A 21,124-nucleotide genomic window follows, 5' to 3' on the forward strand; every position below is an offset into this window, starting at 1 on the left:
CCTGATAAGAAAAGCATGCTTCACACGTTACGCTTAAGTAGATTAATTTTATTTATAATAAGGTCGAATTTAATATAAACATACATTATCTTTGCCTTGCAATGATTGATTTCATCTGTTAATCTCGTGTTTAATTTGATAGTGCACATAAGTTCCACTATATAAGGGCCCAAGCTACGCAATATACGTTGAAGTGAAGCAAATATGCAGATTAATGTAGTTATGGCATTGAATGTCTTTCTTCTCCATGTTATTTTACTAATTCTTAGCTCAGTAACAATCATTGAGGCTGAAATGATGTTCAGCAACGATAACAGTTCATCCCTTAACCGGAGTAGTTTCCCAGAAGGTTTTATTTTTGGGACAGCATCATCTGCTTACCAGGTACCTCAAAATTTCCTATATTCTTTTAGATTGTGTATGTAATTGGACGTTATATGAAAAATATGTGATGGTACGTACCTATATTTATGCATAAATTTCAGTATGAAGGGGCAGCAAATGACGGTGGCAGAGGACCAAGTATATGGGATACTTTCACTCATAATTATCCAGGTCTCCTCTCTTTGTCTAAAGTGATGTCAATGTCCACAATATTGTATAATTAAGTTGAAATTTTCTAGTTTAAACATTTGATTTTTGAATTTGTTCATATATATATATATGAAAATGTTATATTTACAAACTTTTTGTTTACAAACTCTTATAAATTACACTATGTACTTCCGGGTAGGGGTGAAAGTGGGCTGAGTTGGGTTAAGCTTTGCCCTAAAAAGCCCAAGCCTATGCCAGAAAATTTTAATTTGGCCTGGCTTAAGCCTAGTACGAGTCTAACTGTTAGTCTGGCTTGACCCGTTTATAAAAAAATAAATGGCCTGACTAACCCGTTAACATGTTAATTTTTAACTTCCAAGCAGAACCATAAATACACTTTACAAAATACTCAAATTCTGTTGTTAAACCAAAAATCATAATTTCAACGGTGAAACAAAATCATGAATCACAACAAAACTTCTACAATCTGCATTTAAGTCACTTTCAAAAGCAAAATGTTTAAACTAAATAACATATATTTTATCAGATCCAACAAATAAATTCATACTATGTAAATTAAAATAACTACATGAATCCAACAAACACATCACGATGCTTGTAATAAGTATAACCTCTCCCAAAAATGTTTTAATATATTCTTATACACAATTTAACATGCTGAGATGTTGATTCTTCTTACATAAGAAATAAAATCAGATTTCTATTAAAATATAATCGAATATAATTAAGTTATAAATAATTGCAATTGATTAAATTTATATCTTTTATTTTTTCTTCAAGGCATACTTATTCTATTATTTTTTTTATACTACTTGTAATAGCTCTCTCTTTCTCCCCAATCCATTCCACACCATTTTATTGGTTAAATAGACTTTTTGAATGATTTTGTTCTATATTTTGCTGTTTGGATATACATTGAATTTATGAATATTTATATAATTACTAATGTTGTTGATTTTATATTCTGTTTGGATAAATTTTTGTTGTATTATTTTATTTTATTTAAAATAAATAGTACAATATAGGTCGGCATGTAGGCTTATAGGCCAGGCCTTGTGAAAGTGGGTCTGCGGCCTTTTTATTAAACAAGCTTTTTCAAGGCCCAAGCTCGACCTATTTTACAAAATTTACTGGCCAGGTCTGGATTGACGTAGGCCGAGCCGTAGGCCCCTATAGGCGGCCCGACCCAGTTTCACCCCTACTCCCGGGAGAACATTTGGTTACACTATGTTCTCCCGGGAGTACATAGTGTAATTTTCAAAAATTTGTAAAAAAAATTTGTAAACAAATCTTTCCCCATATATATATATATATATATAAGAAAATGGATATAGATAGAACTGTCTGAGTCCATATATTATAATTCAAGTGGGTATAATATATATTACAATCATATAACAAATTTATCGTTATAAAAGAGACTATACATACTTTGTTTTTGGTGCTTGAGACTAAACATACGTTTAATATTTGAGAGTAATTAAGTACATAACCACCTCAACTGTTGCTACTTTTCTATCATCTACATGAACTGAAGCCAATTTATTAATAAGGATGATTGAACTGGTACGGATGGAAGTAACTCAATGTAGCGCTTAGATTTAATTCTAGTTGCTAAAAATTTATTGTGATCCTATATAGTTAACTTATAAGTATATATCTTATACAAAAAAAAAAAAACTTATAAGTATATATTATTGCAAGTTCTTGTTAAGATTTATGACAAATTTGATCTTTGAAAAAAAAAAACTTTATGAATAAAAAATAAGTTGCTTAAAATGATCAGTTTCTTTGCCTAGATTTAATTTATATTTTCAAAGGTCAATTAGGTTAGCTAATACTGTCTATTTAAAACTAACCTACACAATGAATTGGTAAAGCATATACTATAGGTTCAACTTATTGAATCGAGAGGTCGAAACATGTGATCTCATAAGAATAATTGTAACAAATAATTGCCCATGTAATTTGGGAGGATTGTAGGTACTTAGCTAAAACTTTCTTCAAAGTAATAATTACAGAATTTGAACCCCTAATTCACGGGAAGTTGCATGTGGTCACAATCATTATGAGAATAATTTACATATAATAATATGAAGGGCTTTGTTAATGTGTTCTCTAGGGGCACATGTTACTATTTGTAACTCTTCACTGGTTATTTATTTTTTTAGTCTCTTCAATCAGTTAATCTTTCAGACAAATTCGGTTCGAGCATTGCCTGACCCAAAGCGGGGGCGGCTCTCCCAATTTTATTTTTTTTTCATTATCAGTACTCAACTTGATACCTCTAATTAAAAGACACAATCTTCTTACCACTTGTGTTAATGGTGTTTGGTCACTAATTACTTATTTAACAAAGAAAGTATTAAATGTTTTTCTAATTTCAAAGTATTAAATGTATCAAAATCAATTTCACATTTTTTTTTTGTTCTATATATCAACGGGGGACATGAAAATGATGGATTCCCAATTGCAGGAGTATTTTAGTCACGCAAAAGTCTAGCCAGTCCTTCCAATATTGTTTTATATGAAAAAATAAGAAACGCAAACATATGTGCACATACATATAGAAACAGAAAAGATGAAATTATATAAATTCTGCAAATAAAATTGAAAAAGGGAAAAAGTTAGAGAAAATAATGTGAAAAAATATTTCAACTCAAAAGTTTACACTATTGATTGAGGATATATTAATAATTTTATATTTCTTTAATACACTCTTTCATACGAGAATTCATTAAAATTACTTAAGTCAGTCCACTTGAATTAAGAAATTTTATAATATTTAATTATTTTTATTAATAGAATGAAGGTGATAATAATCGAATTCATAATCATTTAGTTATGTCGATTTTGATACCAATTAATGTAAAAAATAATCTCAATCCAAAAACTTAAGTAATTGAGTGAAACTACATTGATAATTTTATATTGGGAAAAATGTCTATCATTTAAAATTACACAACTTACATCCTTTCACTCTCACAAAGAGGTGGGACCCACACCTTTATTTTTTTTTGTCAACTCTCTCTCCTCTTTTATCTATCTCTTTTTCTCTCTTAAAATGACACAACTTTACATCCTTTAAAATTATACACACTTTTCCCTTTTATATTTATCTAACAAATACAATAAAAAAATGGAGAGGGTGTGTAAAATGGAGAAAAAATAGATAAAAGTATGCCACACAATTTTCAGAGTTTATTAATTTGAGAAGAGAAGCTGATATCATGGGGGTTAGAGTGTTGTACTGAAAATCAATACAATTTTGACTTTAATTTATTTAGTAAATATTAATAATTATTCTGATTGAAACATGACAGGTAAGATAGATGACAGAAGTAGCGGAGACGTAGCCATCGATGAATACCATCGTTATAAGGTACCCCCGGATACTCCCTTGTGTATATAATATGGAAGTGTATCCTTTCGTTACGTGAAAGGTTATTAATTAAAGGTGGCAAAGCTCGAGATTAGGTTGTGTTGAAATTTTCAACTCGTAAACTCGTTTGAACTCGTCCCGTTTAACAACGGGTTAAAACAGATTCAATCTATTGTGGGGTGAGTTGATTCGGTGGGTTGATTTTAATTTATTTTTTTAAAATCAAATAATGATATTTTTAACATCTTTTATTTTTATTTGATACTTTTTATATTTATGGAGATTATAATTTAAAAAAAAAATTATTTTCAAATATGTTGGCAGCTAGGCAGTGTAAGTTATGGTAGGTCGAAATTTTTAACACACTTTCAAAAGCTAAGTAGAGTGTGACAACTCGTTGTACACCGGTTTGTTATTATTACATACGGCATTAAACGCAGTCCAATTACAATAATTGAATTAAAATAGGGAATAACTTTTTATTTTCTACAATTATTACTTCTTTGTTTAAAACCCTTTCCATAATTAATTCAATTCAAAAACTATAATCATAACCCATTCATTGTGCGAAAGAATTAAACTTTACTTAATTGTATCATACATTACTCATAATACATCACCATGATATTCCCATAAACAAATATAGCATATTTTTATTTTTCTAAAACCTAAAAAGCGTTGCTTCACTTAATTTTCTCTTCGATGAGCGCGCTGCACCTGAAGAGATAGCAATTTCTAGAGCACTTCTTGTGCTTTAGCACACCCTAGCACGCATTAGCGCCCTTAACAAGTATTTTCTGGCATTTTAGTGCTCTTAAGAGCTCCACACCCGAAGGTTCAAGTTGCTATTCACTTCTAGCGTGCTTTAGCACACTCCCCAAATCCTTTTTCTTATATGGAAGCGCGCTTTAGCACGCTCCCTAGAACCTTAGATGGTTCACTTCGGGTCTTGCATTTAGTTTGGGGATTTCTATCCCCCTTATGGTACCTAATGAGCAAGTCATATATGCTACTATACAATAAGCATTAATACCAACCATTTACACTATTTCATTGTGTATTCTCTCAACATACATGTAGCTTGTGTCTCAAACTATCTTTTATGAATTTCTTGCGCTACAAGACATCTAAACTTTACATGACTTGAAGCTTAAACCTTCTTATCTCATCAACTCTTCACGCATATTATGACCTTGTACAACATTATAGATAATTCATTCTCATTTTCATGTGCCAAAGAGAACACTATCAATCTATGTCTCAATATTGTCATTACTCTTACTACCAACACTGAAAGTGGTAATATATCTCAACATTTCATCATATTTAAACCTCAACATTCATATCTCAACTTGCATTAACATCTCTTCTCATCAAAGAACCTAGCCTAATTGGCATAGGATTTTCAACATGTGACTTGCATCTCAAGCAAGCATTATATTTACATCTCATGCATATATCATAACTCAAATGAATATACATAATTACATTATTTGTTTCATCAACTCATTACACATTTTTACATACTCAAAATATATTCCTATACATGATCATCTATCAAATGTAATATAGGATTATACAAAATGTGTAATCAAAATTATCATGTCATCACCTACTCAATACTAATTACACAATAACAAAACAATTATCAAGCTACATGCTATGAAGTTATGTTGTATCTGGCCTCTTGCCACGTGATCTACCTATACCATCACTACTGGCTGAAATGATAGCCTTAACATGGGGTAAGATAAAAATCTTAGTAAAGCAAGGGGTCCTTGGAGGATCATTCCACCCTGTAGTTCACTTCACATGCATCTCAACAGAATAAACACAACATTAAATACATCATCTCAACTCAACGTAACTTAAATCAACTCAACACATAGGGAACTTCCAAGAGATGAAATTAAGCCTCTTTGAGTATCTGACCACAAGGAGGTCCCCATCGGGCTAGCTCCAAAAGAAGTCCCTATAGTATGATCCTTTCTGAGCAAACTTCAGTCTCATAAGCATCTAGCCCTATGAAGTTCCTCAAGGGCTCGCTCCAAGGAAAGTCCATAAATACAGTTACATTCAAGAGGTGAACTTAAGCATCTTAGATATCTAATCCCTAGGATATCCCCGTCATGTTCCAAGAAAAGTAACCACATATATACATCTACATATTGGCCAGTTATACATCTCAAACATAACTCAACTCACAAACATACTCATAATTATCTCATCATTCTCAACTTAACATGCATCATATTATGCTTAAATGCTACAATTTACTTCTTGTCGTGTAGATCTGTGCAGTATCTCCTCGTGTTTGATTTCTCTTCACGAACTGCTCTCCTTTGCATGAACAATCTCCTTGAGGCTGGCTAATGGTAGATCTTGCAGACTATGTCTCAAGGGGGATAGGTCTAGTGTGTGCGCACTCTATTAATGAGATGACCCTACCTTAGCCTCTCCAACCACAAAGTGAAGACATAGGAGGTTGATGACTATAAAATTAGAATATATATATATGGATTCCAAAAAATCCTAGCCCTAAGCTGAATGGGCTCTATATTTTTTGGTCTCTTCTTACACACTAGGCCCAATTGAGCTTTAGTGAAAGAACAAAACTCAATAATCTCCCACTTGCCCTTAAGTACAAACTTGAGCCCAAAATCCAAGACCATGTTCATTAGTCGTCATCAATTGAAAATGCCTTATCCCATATCTCGAGCTAGCATAGGGATCTACCAGCTGTTATTAATCAAGGCTCCTGATAATCAATGAATGATTATCTAATTCAGTGTTACTCCACTAAAACCCCGAACTTGAACTCCACCATTAGTAACACATATAACATGAATATGCATTGCCTCTTTATAGAATGTCAGTAATTGATTGATGAGTTTTCTGTTACTCAGTTAGTTATTTATTTCCTTGACTGTGATAATTTTTTAATGGATTATATGCACTGACCAATGTTTTCAATATACAAGTACCAAAATATATTAAGGGGATATATTCTACAAATTTCATGTTGTTTATCTCATAAATATTGATAATCAAATAATGTCACTTCAACAATATCGAGTTATTGGCCGTAATAGACCGGACCTCACCCGTTGGTAAATCAAAAAATGAAAATTATTTAATTACCTATTTAAAATAAACTCAGGCCTAAGAGTAATCATATAACTATAGTTAACTGGAGAATTGATACCTTAAGACATAAAAATAATTTTAATCAAATCGCTCGATCCCTTCAATGTGAATGTTAATTCACATCAATATTTTACAATGATTCAAATAAAACCATTTCATAAAATATTGCAGCCTAAATAAAGCATCCAACTTTATTTAGCAGCTATGAATCAATTCATCAATTGTGAGAACCTATGATCATGTCCTCTACGAACGTATCCCAATGATCATGTACTCCACAATTGATCCGGACCTTAATGTTTGTAAATTATGTGCACAAAATAATGAATAATATCTCATTTGTAAATTTTAAAAAATGATTACATTGTTTCATTGTCTTAGAGTGTGCAAGACAACCATTCTATTCTCTAGCACTTTTCTGAAAAGAAACAATACTTTTCTATTTCTATGCCTTGGAATAGTTTTTGAGAAAAAAAATGTGCTTGATAACATTTTCTATTTTTATTCTGAGAATGAGAATTGTGTTTGATAACATAACAAATAATATAATAAAAAATAATTCCTATTAAATATAAAAAAATTTCGGATCATCACTTTCCTTTCCATATGGTGTGATTATGGTGGTGGTGGCGGCGGCGGCGGTATGGTAGTGGTGGTGGCAGTCACATGGTGAAGATATTGGTGGTGGTTGTGACGATAGTGGTTGCGACGATGGCGGTGGTAATGGTGGTGGCGGCGGCGGCGGCGGTAGTGGTGAGGGTGGTGGTGGTGGAGGTGACGATAATGGCTGGGACATTGGTGGTGGGTATGGTGGTTGGTGGCGGAAAAAATTGTAGCAGTTGCATGGTGGTGGTGGTTGTGAAGACATCATGGTGGTGGTGGCGGCGGTGGCTGCGACGGTGGCGGTGGTGGTAGGTGATGGTGACAGTAGTAGTGGCGATGACATGGTGGGGGTGGTGTAATGGTGGCGATGGTGGTGGTGGTTGGTGGCGGCGGCGGCGACGACGACGACGGTGGTGGTGGTGGTGACGGTAGTGGCTGCGAAAACGGTAGTGGTGGTCGGTGACAGTGGTGGTGATGGTAGTGGTGGCATCGTGGTGGTGGTAGTGATGACGATGGGGGTGGTGGCAGTGGTGTGTGATGGCGATGGTGGCAGTGACAACAGTGGTTGCGATGATGGTGGTGGTGGTTGATGGCGGTAGTGGTGATGATGGTGGTGACAATGACGGTGATGGTGATACTGGTGGTGGTTGTGGCGGCAGTGACGATGACGGTGGCATGGTGGTAGTGATGGGTGAAGGTGGTGGTAATGGTGGCGATGGCATCGTGGTGGTGATGACGACACTAGTGGTCCAATGGTGGCGGCGACGATGGTTGCGGTAGTCGTGTTCGTGATGATGGTGGTGGTGGTGATGATGGTAGAGGTAGAGTGATTCAGAGAAATAACTATTTCTCATTTTGTGTCCGGGAACAAAAAAGCAGAAATTTTTTGATTCTTTTTTCTGTTCCCCAGCACAAAAATTAAACTGATTCATCCCGGGAACAAAAATATAAACCGGTTTTACCAAACGAGTTTCCTATCTATTTTTGTTCCCGGGAACAGAAATTAAAAAAGAATTGATTCTGGGAAGGTTGTCATGCACACCCTTACTCTAAGAGTACAATGAACAAAATATCTCCCACTTGCTTATGCAAGTTTGGGATCCTCCTAAGACGCAAAGAAGTGACATGCCTCTCGAACACAAGTTCAGAAAAACTCTTAGTAAATGGGTCTGCAAGATCCACCTCTGATGCTATCTTAGTTTAATATAAACTTCATAGCTCGAGGTTGATTTTCTTGAGTCAATATCCACTTAAAAAATTGAATTTGTGAAAGCTCAACTTTTCAAGACTCCCACTAGAATATACCAGCATATAATATCTCGTTCTCCAAAGATACTTGAGTACATGCTTAACAATAATCTAGTGTTCTTCTAAATCCAGAATGGTACTGTTTTAATACTCCCACTATGTGATAAATGTCTAATTTAACGCCCAACATGATATGTATGAGACTAAATATTGCCAAAGCATAAGATATTTTACTCACACATTCTTCCTTCTCAGGAGTCTTTAGAGGTTACTATTTAAGAAGAAGAATTTCACATCTAAGAGATATGCTTCCCAGAGTCTTATTGGGATTTATATCTCACCCAATCATGGGGCTGTAATTTAAAGTACAGGTACATCTGCAGCAGGAGAACTTGCAAAGGGAAAAAGACCAGTTCAATAAGGATAGAGTACTCTACAAGAGTAGGCACTTAGCTATTTTGAATGTCTATGTAGACATGTTTTGCAGTGCATGAAGTATATAATCATGCATGTATATAGTTTGTTATCATTTTGATAGGCATGTGTTTGCCTATGTGTGTATTATCAAGTAATGTAGTTTGATGTTGTATTGGCATAGAGCAATTTTTTAATATATATATGTGTGTTGCATATACTTTTTTGTATTTCAGGAACAAATTATAATTGTGAGATTTAATCCATGGTATAGTCTGATTTACAATCTAATTATTAAATTGGAGCATTACAACTTGCATCCTTTCCATAATTCTATAGGTGTTTTTACAATAGACTTTGATAGAACCAAGTTAAGAAGGTACATTGCCTTCACCTAGGCATTTTCCAGAATGACATTGACAAGGATGAATAATTGAACATGGACTTCACCAAGTCTAGAAATATTTAATTTCTGCATATTGCAACTTCATTCAACTAGCGTGTTCCTGGAGTTAGCTGTTGTAAAAATTATCCTCTCTTAAATCAGGTAAGACCTGAACTTACCAGATAGATATCCAACACTTCAGTCAAACTAAAGTGTTTTGATTTGAATACCTAGATACTTTTCTACCTCAGACTTTAGCCTCTTGGAATTTTCTAAAAGCTTTATACTTATGGCACACTAGGTTTGTAACACCCCGTATATATCCGGTGATGTTATCATACTATCGTATTAAGTAACGCTTAATTAAAAATGCGGAATATCTTTTTCTTTTCAATTATGATGTCATTATCATTACCAACTTACTTATTAATCAATTAATAAAACATCGCCTGTATGTAATTGCAATAAAACAGCTATCTGAAATACCTCATAACATAGATAATAAAAGTGTGGCTCTAGTCACGGAACTACAACAACGTAGACCGGACCATCTAACAGTTTATACAACTCCAAACTAAAAGTGCTAACATAAAGTGTCATGGACAATCCCCATGCTCACTCAAACAAGGCAACACGCCCAACATCAGTCTCAACAATAACAGAATCTTAAATAGCGGAAAACATAAACAGCATCCAAATCCAGTCATGGCAGCAATACAACATAATATCATCAACTAAGCTCTGGCCTCCTGTCGCCAGAGGCATCAGTCACCATACTACCGGAACCTGAAATAAGCATTCCCCAAACGTGGAGTGAGATCTCTAAACAAGAAATCTCAGTAAGACAAGGGGTCTTCAAAGATTTTCCACCTCAAGCTCACTTACATGTGCAATATAAGTTCAAAAGCAGTTCATCATCATCAGTTCTAAAATAGTGCAATGCAGCAGATGATCATGTCATGTGTGTCAATCCTATTCTACTGGCCAGAAAAGTGCAGGAATACGTCTATTACCCACACATAGTGCAAGACGCTACTTGTATTCACCCTGGATCACCATCTCGTATGACGCCACATACTCAGGTTTACCGTCAAGATGAAACAACACATGCATATTAAAAGCCATTACACATCAAGCTCAACAGCATTTCAAATATTCAAAGCATGTAACACAGCATGCATAAAACCACACCCCCATGGGACATGGTGGAACCACAACATGGCTAAACCGAGGACACGAAAGCTTACCTTGCAAGCTAACACCCAAGGCCAAGAGTCCACAGCTCAAAGTCCCAACACAGCAGATTCACAATCTGTTATGGACCAATACTATATCAATAATAATGCAACACAAACATATAACTTAAAGACAACGCCTTTCCTTACGTTTTACGTCTTAAGGCTCCATACCAAGCCATAAGCCCTTAATCACAACGATTCTGACTTCGTTCATTAACTATAGAAGTTCAACTTCATCAATCTAGGGTCCACAATCCCCCAATAGCCTACTGTACACACAACACAGCTACTGTTCTACGAAATCCCAGAATATCTGGATATTCCTCGGGACCATATCCGGATATTGCGTATCCGGATATCCAGAATCCCATATCCGGATAATCAAAACCCATATCCGGATATCCAATATCCGGATATTTCACGGGCACATATCCGGATATTTCACGACAGAATACAGAAAATGCATTTCGTGAAGATATCCTTCCAAGGTTCCATTTTTAACACTTAATTACGTTAAAGCATGCATCTTTATACTGATTAAGGTCTACACCCCAGTTGGTTACTTGATTAACCCTTTAAACATGCCAAGACTTCATCTTTAAGCAACAAAACTCAAGACCAAGGTTGGTATAACTTACCAAAGGTTCAAAACAGAGGATCAATGGCTCTTGGAGCCCACCACACTGCCTCAACAGGTTCTGGAATATAGGTGTACGAAAATGCAACTCCAAAGGTTGGTCCTTTCTACACAAAGGAAGCTCCTTGGAGCTTCACAAGCCAAGAACAAGACTCTCACCACCTCAACTCAAGAGGACAACCCCTCCAACATTCACAAACAGCAACCCCAACACAGAACAGGGTCAACAACACAGCCCCAAAGCTACTCTCACTCACACCAAGTGTTTAGGAGAAGGATTTGTGAAGGAAGTTGCCTCAAAGCTCAAGAAATGGAAGAGGAAAACAATGGAACAATACTCAGCAGTTGGCCAGCCCCAAGACTCACGTAGTTAATGTGTTATGGCCTAGGGTTTTGTGCTAACAAGCCTATATATAGCCACTTAACATTTAACCACATAGTATAAACTTTAATTTCTACGCTTAGTATTTTAATCTCAAACTCTGGATTCTTAACCTACTCAATTTTACAAGAATTATCATATTTTTTTTATAATTTTCTGAGCACCTTTCTGGTATGCGCTTTTCAAAGCCAGTACCGATTTCTAGCACCAGTTCTCATTATTTGAACTTGAAACTCGTTTTACAAGTCCTACATATCATTCTAGTAATTATCATGCACTTATTATAATTTTCTGGGATACTTTTTCGGTACGCATTTATACCGACTAGCAGAACCGGTATCTGCACTTTTCTTCCGAAAAGCGACTTTTAGCATTATTACTCACTTACCATAATTATTAAAGCCTTATAATAATTATTAGGGCCAATTATGGAATCATTTCCTATTTTCTCATAATTTATTAATTAAACACCTTAATTAACGGTGTGGGTTCTTACAAGCTTCATCTATCCAAATCCAGAGTAACCATTCATATAATGAAGTACTCATAACCACTTCTATCTCGAACGCTAATTGGTCCACATACATCAATATGTACCAATTCTAGTTGAATAATCGCGCAAATCCCTTTGATCTTGTAAGATTGTTTGGCCTTTTTTACCTTCCAAATATGATTTACATGTAGATTTTAGTTCAAAGACTATGGAACTTTCAGTCCCTCTTTTAACTAAACCATGTTTCCTATTTAAGATAATTTAACTCAATTACAAAGGCCAAATATATGTTTCATTTGACACTTTTATTTCTTTGGTGAATGTTTTTGTTCATCATCTTTTTATTTCAACATAATAAATTCAATGCGGTATATGACATAGGTAATAAAGACTATTTAAACAATGTACCATATGAACAAGAAGATGAACTTCTTATTGAAACTGAGGAATTAAATTGTACTCTCAAACCATGTTCACACAAACAAATAACAGAAATAAAATTTCTCTTCAAATCCAGAACAAACAAACAGTCTTCCAAAATTGAAGTCCTTAAATTATCAAAAGATAAAATAACTTGTCCTACTGCTAGTGCAGACACAAGCTCCCCATCTGCAAGCTTAAAATTTCCTTGTCCAGTGCTAACATGCCCTCTATGCTTGAACCACTAGTTCTTTTCATCACCTCTAGGGAATCTTTCTTCCAGTATTCCTTCAGTTTGCATTTGAAGCACTTGCCTTTCGGCTTCTTCATAGCAACTAGTATGACAACTTATAACCAATATTTGTTCATAGCACTTCCCTTCAGTTCTTAATACCACCCTTAGGTTTCTCCTTGGTAACAGAACTCTTAGCAAAACATGCACTGACTACATTCTGTCTAGCATAGTTGCTAGACGCAACATACATATCATTAAGAGTCTGAAGCATCTCTACTCCAATCTTAAGCATGTTCACTTGCTTCTGCAAGTGTTTGGAAAGACTAATAAAAATAAGCAGTGAACTACAATATCTGTCCTTTCCCAATTTGAGTATTGCATCTTAATTTTCTCATGCGTATCCTTTATAGGTTGTCGTGGCTTTAGTATGCTTAGGAAAAAATTCAGCTTTTCTTGTTTAAGAACAACATCGAGGTTTGTTTTCCACTCTTTATAAGTGGTACTATCTAGAGGTTTTTGACTCAAAATCATTTCTAAAGTATCGAAGGAAGTCATTTTCTGAAAAACTTATAAGGCACACAATTACAAACGAATAATGCAATAAACAAACTAAGTACAAGTGAATTCTCGCAAACTATTTTTTTTATTGTTAACAATCCTTCAGTTTTCTTTGCAAGGCTTACATCGGAAAAGTCACTTGTAAAAACTAAAATTATTATTTGGGCCTTCGGTGCCATTACCAAAGCCTCCTAGAGAGGGTTAATAACTTTACCAAAGTTGAATGTAATTAATCATTGTTTAATTTCTAAATTATCTTTAGTATCCAAGTACTGCCGACATTGGGCCATACAATATCTTACTAAAATTTTGAAATTATTAAGGTCCAATAAAATAAAATATGGTTATGCTTATTTGTGGGGGCTTCACATGACCATTGTATTAATTGACCTACACATGGAGCCCATAGATTTTACAATTAAATACTTAATTTAAAATCTTCACTCATTCAATATTTTTATTGAGAATTTTTATAATCTTTGTTTAATGTAAAATTCATTGTTTAATTTCAAAAAAATTTTTAATAACTTATTATTGTCAACGTTGTGTTGTGCAATACTTTATTAAAAAAATTTAAATTGGTGAAGCCCAATAAAATCAATCGTACTTATCCGGTGGGGCTTCACATGATTATTTTATTGACAGGCCCGCGATGCGCCTTGAGATTATATTAATTTCTTAATTTAAATCTCCTCCGATAATTATTTAGGTCAAATCTAATAAAATCCAACCATATTTATCCGGTGGTGCTTCACATGATTATTTGTTAATGGTCCTACAATGTGCCTAGAGGTTAAATTAATTTCTTAATTTAAATCACATCTCGTTCGACATAAGCAATTTTCCAATTTCCTAGAAATGTGAACTTGATAGTAACTTTTGTTTGATTTTAAAAACTATGTAAGCAAGCGCGTGGATGAACGTGCATCGTTGAGTTTATCAGAATTTTGAAATCATTGAGGCCTTAAAATCTGATCATGATAAGTAGTGTGTGCTTCACAGAATCATGATACATGATTGCAGGATGCAACCTGTGTTTAACACATCACCATTCTAGAAGACCCACAATTTACTTGCAAAATCAACAGTTCTCTTAGGATTAAATTATCCTAAATAATTGACTTAATTATTAATCTAGATTTTAGAAATCATAATAATTATCATTTATAAGAATAATTTGGAATCAAAATAATTGCCATAACAATCATTAATCATTTAATTCGTTATGCACATATTTCAAAAATTAGAATTAACATCATAATAACCATTAATCTAGCCTATAAAAAATGTAACAATCATTATATTTAAATTTCAAAATATTAATTGCCATAATGACTATTAATCTAGTCATTCAAACATATCAGTCATTATGCTCGTGTAATTAACAAGTTATGTAACAATATGACACCACCTATTTTATAGGGCATGTTATCACATCAAGCATAATATCAAAACATATAATTCATCCATTCATAAAATATAAAACAATTATAATTAGACTTTATTCCATGGTTTCTCAGATAAAAAAATAAAATTACAAAATAAACCAAAAAAATCTTTTCCAGCCCATCCGCTCCTTGCTTTTGCTGTTTCAAGCCCCTTTATGGTAACTATGGGCCTAAAATACCAATCTTTGGCAACAAAACCTAAGACAACTTTTATGAACCTTAGCTGTTATGTTCACTGCACAGTCACCCAAACTCATCTTAGCACGAAACTCTAAGGATAAGACTGCCCTGAAGAAACGAAACCACGGCCACGGAACCACCTAGATCTAACCATCCACACGCCTACACATGCCATTTCTTTCCAGGAGAGTGACGCCCACGTGTAGCCACTTCTGGTGGCATGTGGTGGCGCGTCCAGCGTCATATCTACTAGAACTGGTCATCTACTTGCATGGTTTTCTGTCTTCTTTCACCCAATGTGGTTGGTTTCTCAGATCGACCATTAGAAGGTCGCGAACTTGTCTAAACAGATCTGGATCTCCTTGTTTTCAACTTCTCTTGGATCTTTTTTTCATTATAATTTTGTAATACAACAAAAAAATTTCAAAAATAAAAATCAAGGAGGAAACCTAATCATATGGGATTAGCCTCCTTGTTACAACCCAAGAAAATACAATGAAATCTCTACCATAAATTAAAGTCAAAACCAACTAAAGCATCAATTTTTAATGAAAAGAATTATAAGGATACATATGCAAAATACATACCAATAAATATAGAATTCTAGGTGCTATATTTCATGAAGCAAAACTAATTACATGATTAATGTAAATTCAAAACTAGATCCACAGGCAAACACGCAATCCGGCTCTGATATCAATTGTAGGCACAATTGGATCTGCAGAAGTGTTTAGACCATTGCAGTGGGACGCGACGAATCATCATCGTTCTAATTTACCTCTTGTCGCGCAGATTTGTGCAATATCTCCCCGTGTTTGATTCCTTTTCACGAACTGTTTTCCTCTACACGAATAATCTCCTTGAGGCTAGCTAGTGATAGATCTTCCATACTATGTCTAAAAGGGGATAAGGCTGGTGTGTGGGGATTCTCTCACTATCAAGAAGATGACCTTACATCAGCTTCTCCAACCACAAAGTGAAGACCTAGAAGGCTGATGTCTATAAATGTAGAATATATATGAGTTCCAAGAAACCCTAGCACTAAGCTGAATAAGCTCTTCTTACACACCAGGCCCAATTGAACTTTAGTGAAAGAGCAAAACTACATATTTATCTCAAAACTACTACTCCCAAGGGAAGTTGGTGTACTTATAAGGGGATTAACCCCAAGCTCTAGAAGTTTACCTATTGTAGAACTTCCGTTTTTGCTTTTCTTTACTATAGATTGCACAACACCACTTCTCAACACCAAGACAACCTATGGCAAAGGTAGGAAATGTGTTCAATAACTCAAACAACACACAAATATCATGTCAATGGCTAGAAACTACTCTCGAAACTCAACATTATATCTCAAAACTCAAAATTATATCTCAAAACTCAACTTACCTCTTAGGAAAATTTCCAAGAAACCCAATCTTGGTCCAATGAAGCTTCCAATCGATTTTCTTCAATCACTACACCACTTGGAACAATCTACAACATTAACATTACAACAACAACCATCAAAACACATCTAAAATCATCATTTTTGAATTTCACATATATACCCCAAAACCTAAAATCATCATTTCTTCATGAAAACAAAAAAGGAATGAGCTTTACTTACCACCAATCAGCCAAGAATGGAGAAAGAAGAACTTTTCAAGCTCCCAAGAACTCAAGCTTTCCTAAAAAATCACAAATCTCAATGAATCCCGAAACTTTGGGGTAAAGGACCTCTCTCCACACTGATTCCCACTCGAAAATTGGGTAGGGATTTGTTCCTTGCAAGATTCTAAGCAATTTGGCTTTGGAATCACTCAATTTCATGGTCTCTAACTCATGTTAGGGTTTTTGGAAATTTTCTCCCTACTCATCAATAATAGTGGCCACAAAATTTGGGAAGAAGGAGAGTGATGGAGTTGTGGCTATTGTGTCTTATAAGCTCACTTAAGTGACTTAGGTCTTAGTTAGCTTGGTCACCAACTAACCACTTAAACTAACCATGACTTCATATTTACTCTTATGTGTGTGTCTAACTCATAAACCATGAATTTACTCATCTATCATGGATTTTAATATTAACTAAACTCATGAGATAGTTTCTCACTAACTCATTCTCAGATTCCGGTAAATTCTGAAATAGTGTATTTTTATCGTAAATTCTCTATAATTGCACTTTTGTTTAAAAAATGACTTACATCACATTAATTTGAATTCTTTTCTAATTATTCTCATATACTCATACAAAATACCTAGTTACTCATTATATAAGTATGAGTTATTATACAAAGGCGAATTGAGTCATTTTATGGCGAGTTGAAGGCCGATTAATTGCTTTGCCACCCATATTATTAACTCTTGATAAAAAATGAAAGATTTGTTAACATTCAAAAACCTTTAGATAAAAGATAATTTAATCATGTGAAATCATTATTTTCTATCAAATATACAGTATAATTGAGATTCTTTTGGAAACATAACCGATAATGCAGGAAGATGTTGAGATCATGAAGAACATAAACGTGGATGCTTATAGATTCTCTATCTCTTGGTCCAGAATATTGCCAAGTAAGAAACAGGAAACCAAGAACTTTTGCACACTAGCATTTCTTAATCATTCCAATGATTAAAAAAAATCTAGGCTAAATGAATGAGTATTTATTTAAACGTGAGATCCTTTGGCTTATTTCAGAGGGAAAACTTGGCGGAGGTGTGAACAACGAAGGAATCAACTATTACAACAACCTCATCAATGAACTCCTAGCCAAAGGTCATCATATAGTTAAATAATATTTCTTTTTCCATTAATTGTTGTTCACTAATTTTGGTCTAAAACGTAAAGTAGTTACTATAATTAGTTGTCATGTGTTAATGCAGATATTCAACCCTTTGTGACAATTTTTCATTGGGACCTTCCTCAGGCATTAGAAGATGAATATGGTGGCTTTCTAAGCCATAAAATAGTGTAATTCACATCTCTTATAGCTAATAATCGAAATATATTTAGTAGGTGAACATCTTTTGAATTATAACTATTTTTTGTTTTTTTCTTTTCTATAAATATATCTAGGAATGATTTTAGGGACTATGCAGAGCTATGCTTTAAGGAATTTGGAGACAGGATAAAGCATTGGATTACATTGAATGAGCCATGGACCTTCAGCCAACATGGCTATGCTGAAGGGAAGAAAGCACCTGGACGATGTTCACCATGGCAAAACCTAAATTGCATTGGTGGTGATTCTGCCACTGAACCCTATCTAGTGGCTCACAATCAGTTACTTGCTCATGCAGCTGCTGTCAATGTCTACAAGACTAAGTATCAGGTTTTGCTATTTGAATTTTGAAAATTCAATTCACAAAGCGGATGGATTTCCTGAATTAATTAAAAGTTAATTTGAGACCTAGGCTGTGTTGGAACTTGGAAGCATATGGATAGAAACTTAAAAAAAAAAAAAAAAAAACTATTGACTCATTTAATGTGAAAAAGAAAATATTTTTCCTCAAAAGCTAAATATTATGCCAAAATAATAAGATGAAACACGCATGGAGGTGTGCACGTTTCATTTGTAACTGCGTGATTTGTGCAAAAGCCAACTCTTACAAATATAGGTTGTATCTTAATTTTTAAGAAAGTAAACAGAGTCCATAAACTCATTTCCTTTATGTATGCAGCCATCTCAAAAGGGTTGGATAGGGATATCACTACTGTGCCACTGGATGGTGCCATTCTATGATACAGAATCGGATCATCGTGCTGCACAAAGAGCCCTTGATTTCATGTTTGGATGGTAACTGTTTTAAGAACCTAAAATCACATGTGGAACTCAACTAAACTACATATGCTTTACCCTGGTCATTGACCATTGGTAAGAGAAGACTTATTTTGTCAAGAGAGCTTATTTGAAGAATGTATTTTTCAGGTTTATGGAGCCATTGACAATAGGAGATTACCCAAGTTCAATGCGGTCTCTGGTGGGGAGCAGACTACCAAAGTTCTCTACATATCAAGGCAGGCTTGTAAAAGGGTCCTTTGATTTTATTGGATTAAATCACTACACTTCCTATTATGCTACCAATGCACCTGAATTAAGTCAAACCAGGCCTAGCTACCTTACGGATTCTCTTGTTATTCTCACACGTAAGTGCATTTTATGAGATCTTATTAATATTAGAATAAACTTTAATAAATAAAAAGATTATATATCACACCTAGACTGTTATTATTAATTTTTGTTAGTATTAGAGCATGATGTATTTTATGGTGACAGAGGAGCGTAACGGGATACCTATTGGTCCAAAGGTATGTATCTGAATACTTTATTTGCAATTGCAACTACATATCAATTGTTCATTTCAGATAGTTTTTGGGCTTCATGATGAAAATGAAGCTTATATACTTGCAGGCTGCTTCAAAATGGTTGTATGTTTATCCAAAAGGAATTCGGGAAATGCTGCTCTATACAAAAACAAAGTACAACAACCCTTTGATTTACATCACTGAAAATGGTAATAAATTAATTGTATATACTTTCAATCTAATTATTAAATATTCATCTATATATGTATAAACTATTATTTGTTGGGGAAGGATAATTTAACAACCAATTAGTGTTACTACTAATGTTACTACCAATCAATTTCACCGTTAGATCGATTACGTTGATCCAACGGTTATATTTATTTCTATCTTTGTATGGTTATAATTCTCCATATTTAATATTTTATATTTATTTTTACCTTTGTATGATTAGGATTTTCCATATTTAATGCTTTCACGTTAAATATGGAAAATCATAACCATACAAAGATGGAAATAAATATAACTGTTGGATCAATATAATCGATCTAACGATGAAATTGATTGATAGTAACATTGGTAGTAACACTAATTGATTGTTACTTGTTACAATATCCTACCCCTTATTTGTTAGTGCAAAATTAATTTTGATTTGTACTAACGGAGAGAGAGAGAGAGAGAGATTATGCCCTTATACGTATATTTTCATGGGAAACAATTTATTAATTTATATATAGGAATGGATGAGTTCAATGATTCAACACTCTCGCTTGAGGAAGCCCTTGCAGATACACACAGGATTGATTACTATTATGATCATCTCTATTATCTTCAAATTGCAATCAAGTAAGTGATTTCATATCGAAATAGCAAATAAAATTCTGTAGTTTATCTATTGAATCTCTAATTTTGCTGGTTTTGAATTCATCAGGGATGGCGTGAATTTGAAAGGATATTTTGCATGGTCATTGATTGATAACTTCGAATGGAGTTCAGGCTACACTGTGAGATTTGGAATTATCTTTGTAGATTACAAAAATGGCCTCACAAGACATCCAAAACTATCAGCCATCTGGTTTAGGAATTTCCTACAACACAAAATAACTACATATGGTGATTTGCGCTAAGAATGTGAACTCCATTAACCATGTGTGACCTACTTAAATATAATTATCATGAGCAATATGGTTCAATGATCATACTTCTAGTCTTCAAGTGTGATGAATTGTGTCAAGAACCAGATTCCCTAAGTATATAAGTGGGGTTTGTAATACTGAACGGTGTATTTGTTGAGATATATAGTCTCACATTAGTTGTATGTGCAACTAATGTGGAGTTTATAAGGTCTTGGGCACTCCCACTCTTTGAGCTAGCTTTTAGGGTGGTGTATCCCAAGGTTCTTGTCATTGGTATCAGAGCCGGGTTGGGCTCGAGCTAGCCTGATGATTGGCTAGGAGGCCGGTCGAGTACTTTGCACTTGGGGTACTTTACTCGGTTGAGGAGGAGCATATCAA

At 34.3% G+C, this 21,124-nt stretch overlaps 1 protein-coding gene across 1 annotated transcript; it reads left to right on the top strand.

Moving 5' to 3' along the window:
• Positions 1 to 222: 222 nt before the first annotated feature.
• LOC133300346 (beta-glucosidase 12-like) lies at positions 223 to 20,737 on the top strand. Its single transcript, XM_061499870.1, has 13 exons — positions 223 to 384; positions 486 to 555; positions 3,879 to 3,937; positions 17,803 to 17,878; positions 18,003 to 18,080; positions 18,188 to 18,275; positions 18,381 to 18,636; positions 18,986 to 19,101; positions 19,234 to 19,451; positions 19,582 to 19,613; positions 19,717 to 19,819; positions 20,348 to 20,456; positions 20,542 to 20,737. Exons 1-13 carry the CDS (start codon positions 223 to 225, stop codon positions 20,735 to 20,737), a joined length of 1,563 nt encoding a protein of 520 aa, XP_061355854.1.
• Positions 20,738 to 21,124: the final 387 nt, after the last annotated feature.

This window comes from Gastrolobium bilobum, unplaced genomic scaffold (genome assembly GCF_033153095.1).
Source record: "Gastrolobium bilobum isolate Gb01-03AN ecotype WA unplaced genomic scaffold, APGP_CSIRO_Gbil_v1 utg9597, whole genome shotgun sequence".
NCBI classification, from domain to species: Eukaryota; Viridiplantae; Streptophyta; class Magnoliopsida; order Fabales; family Fabaceae; genus Gastrolobium; species Gastrolobium bilobum.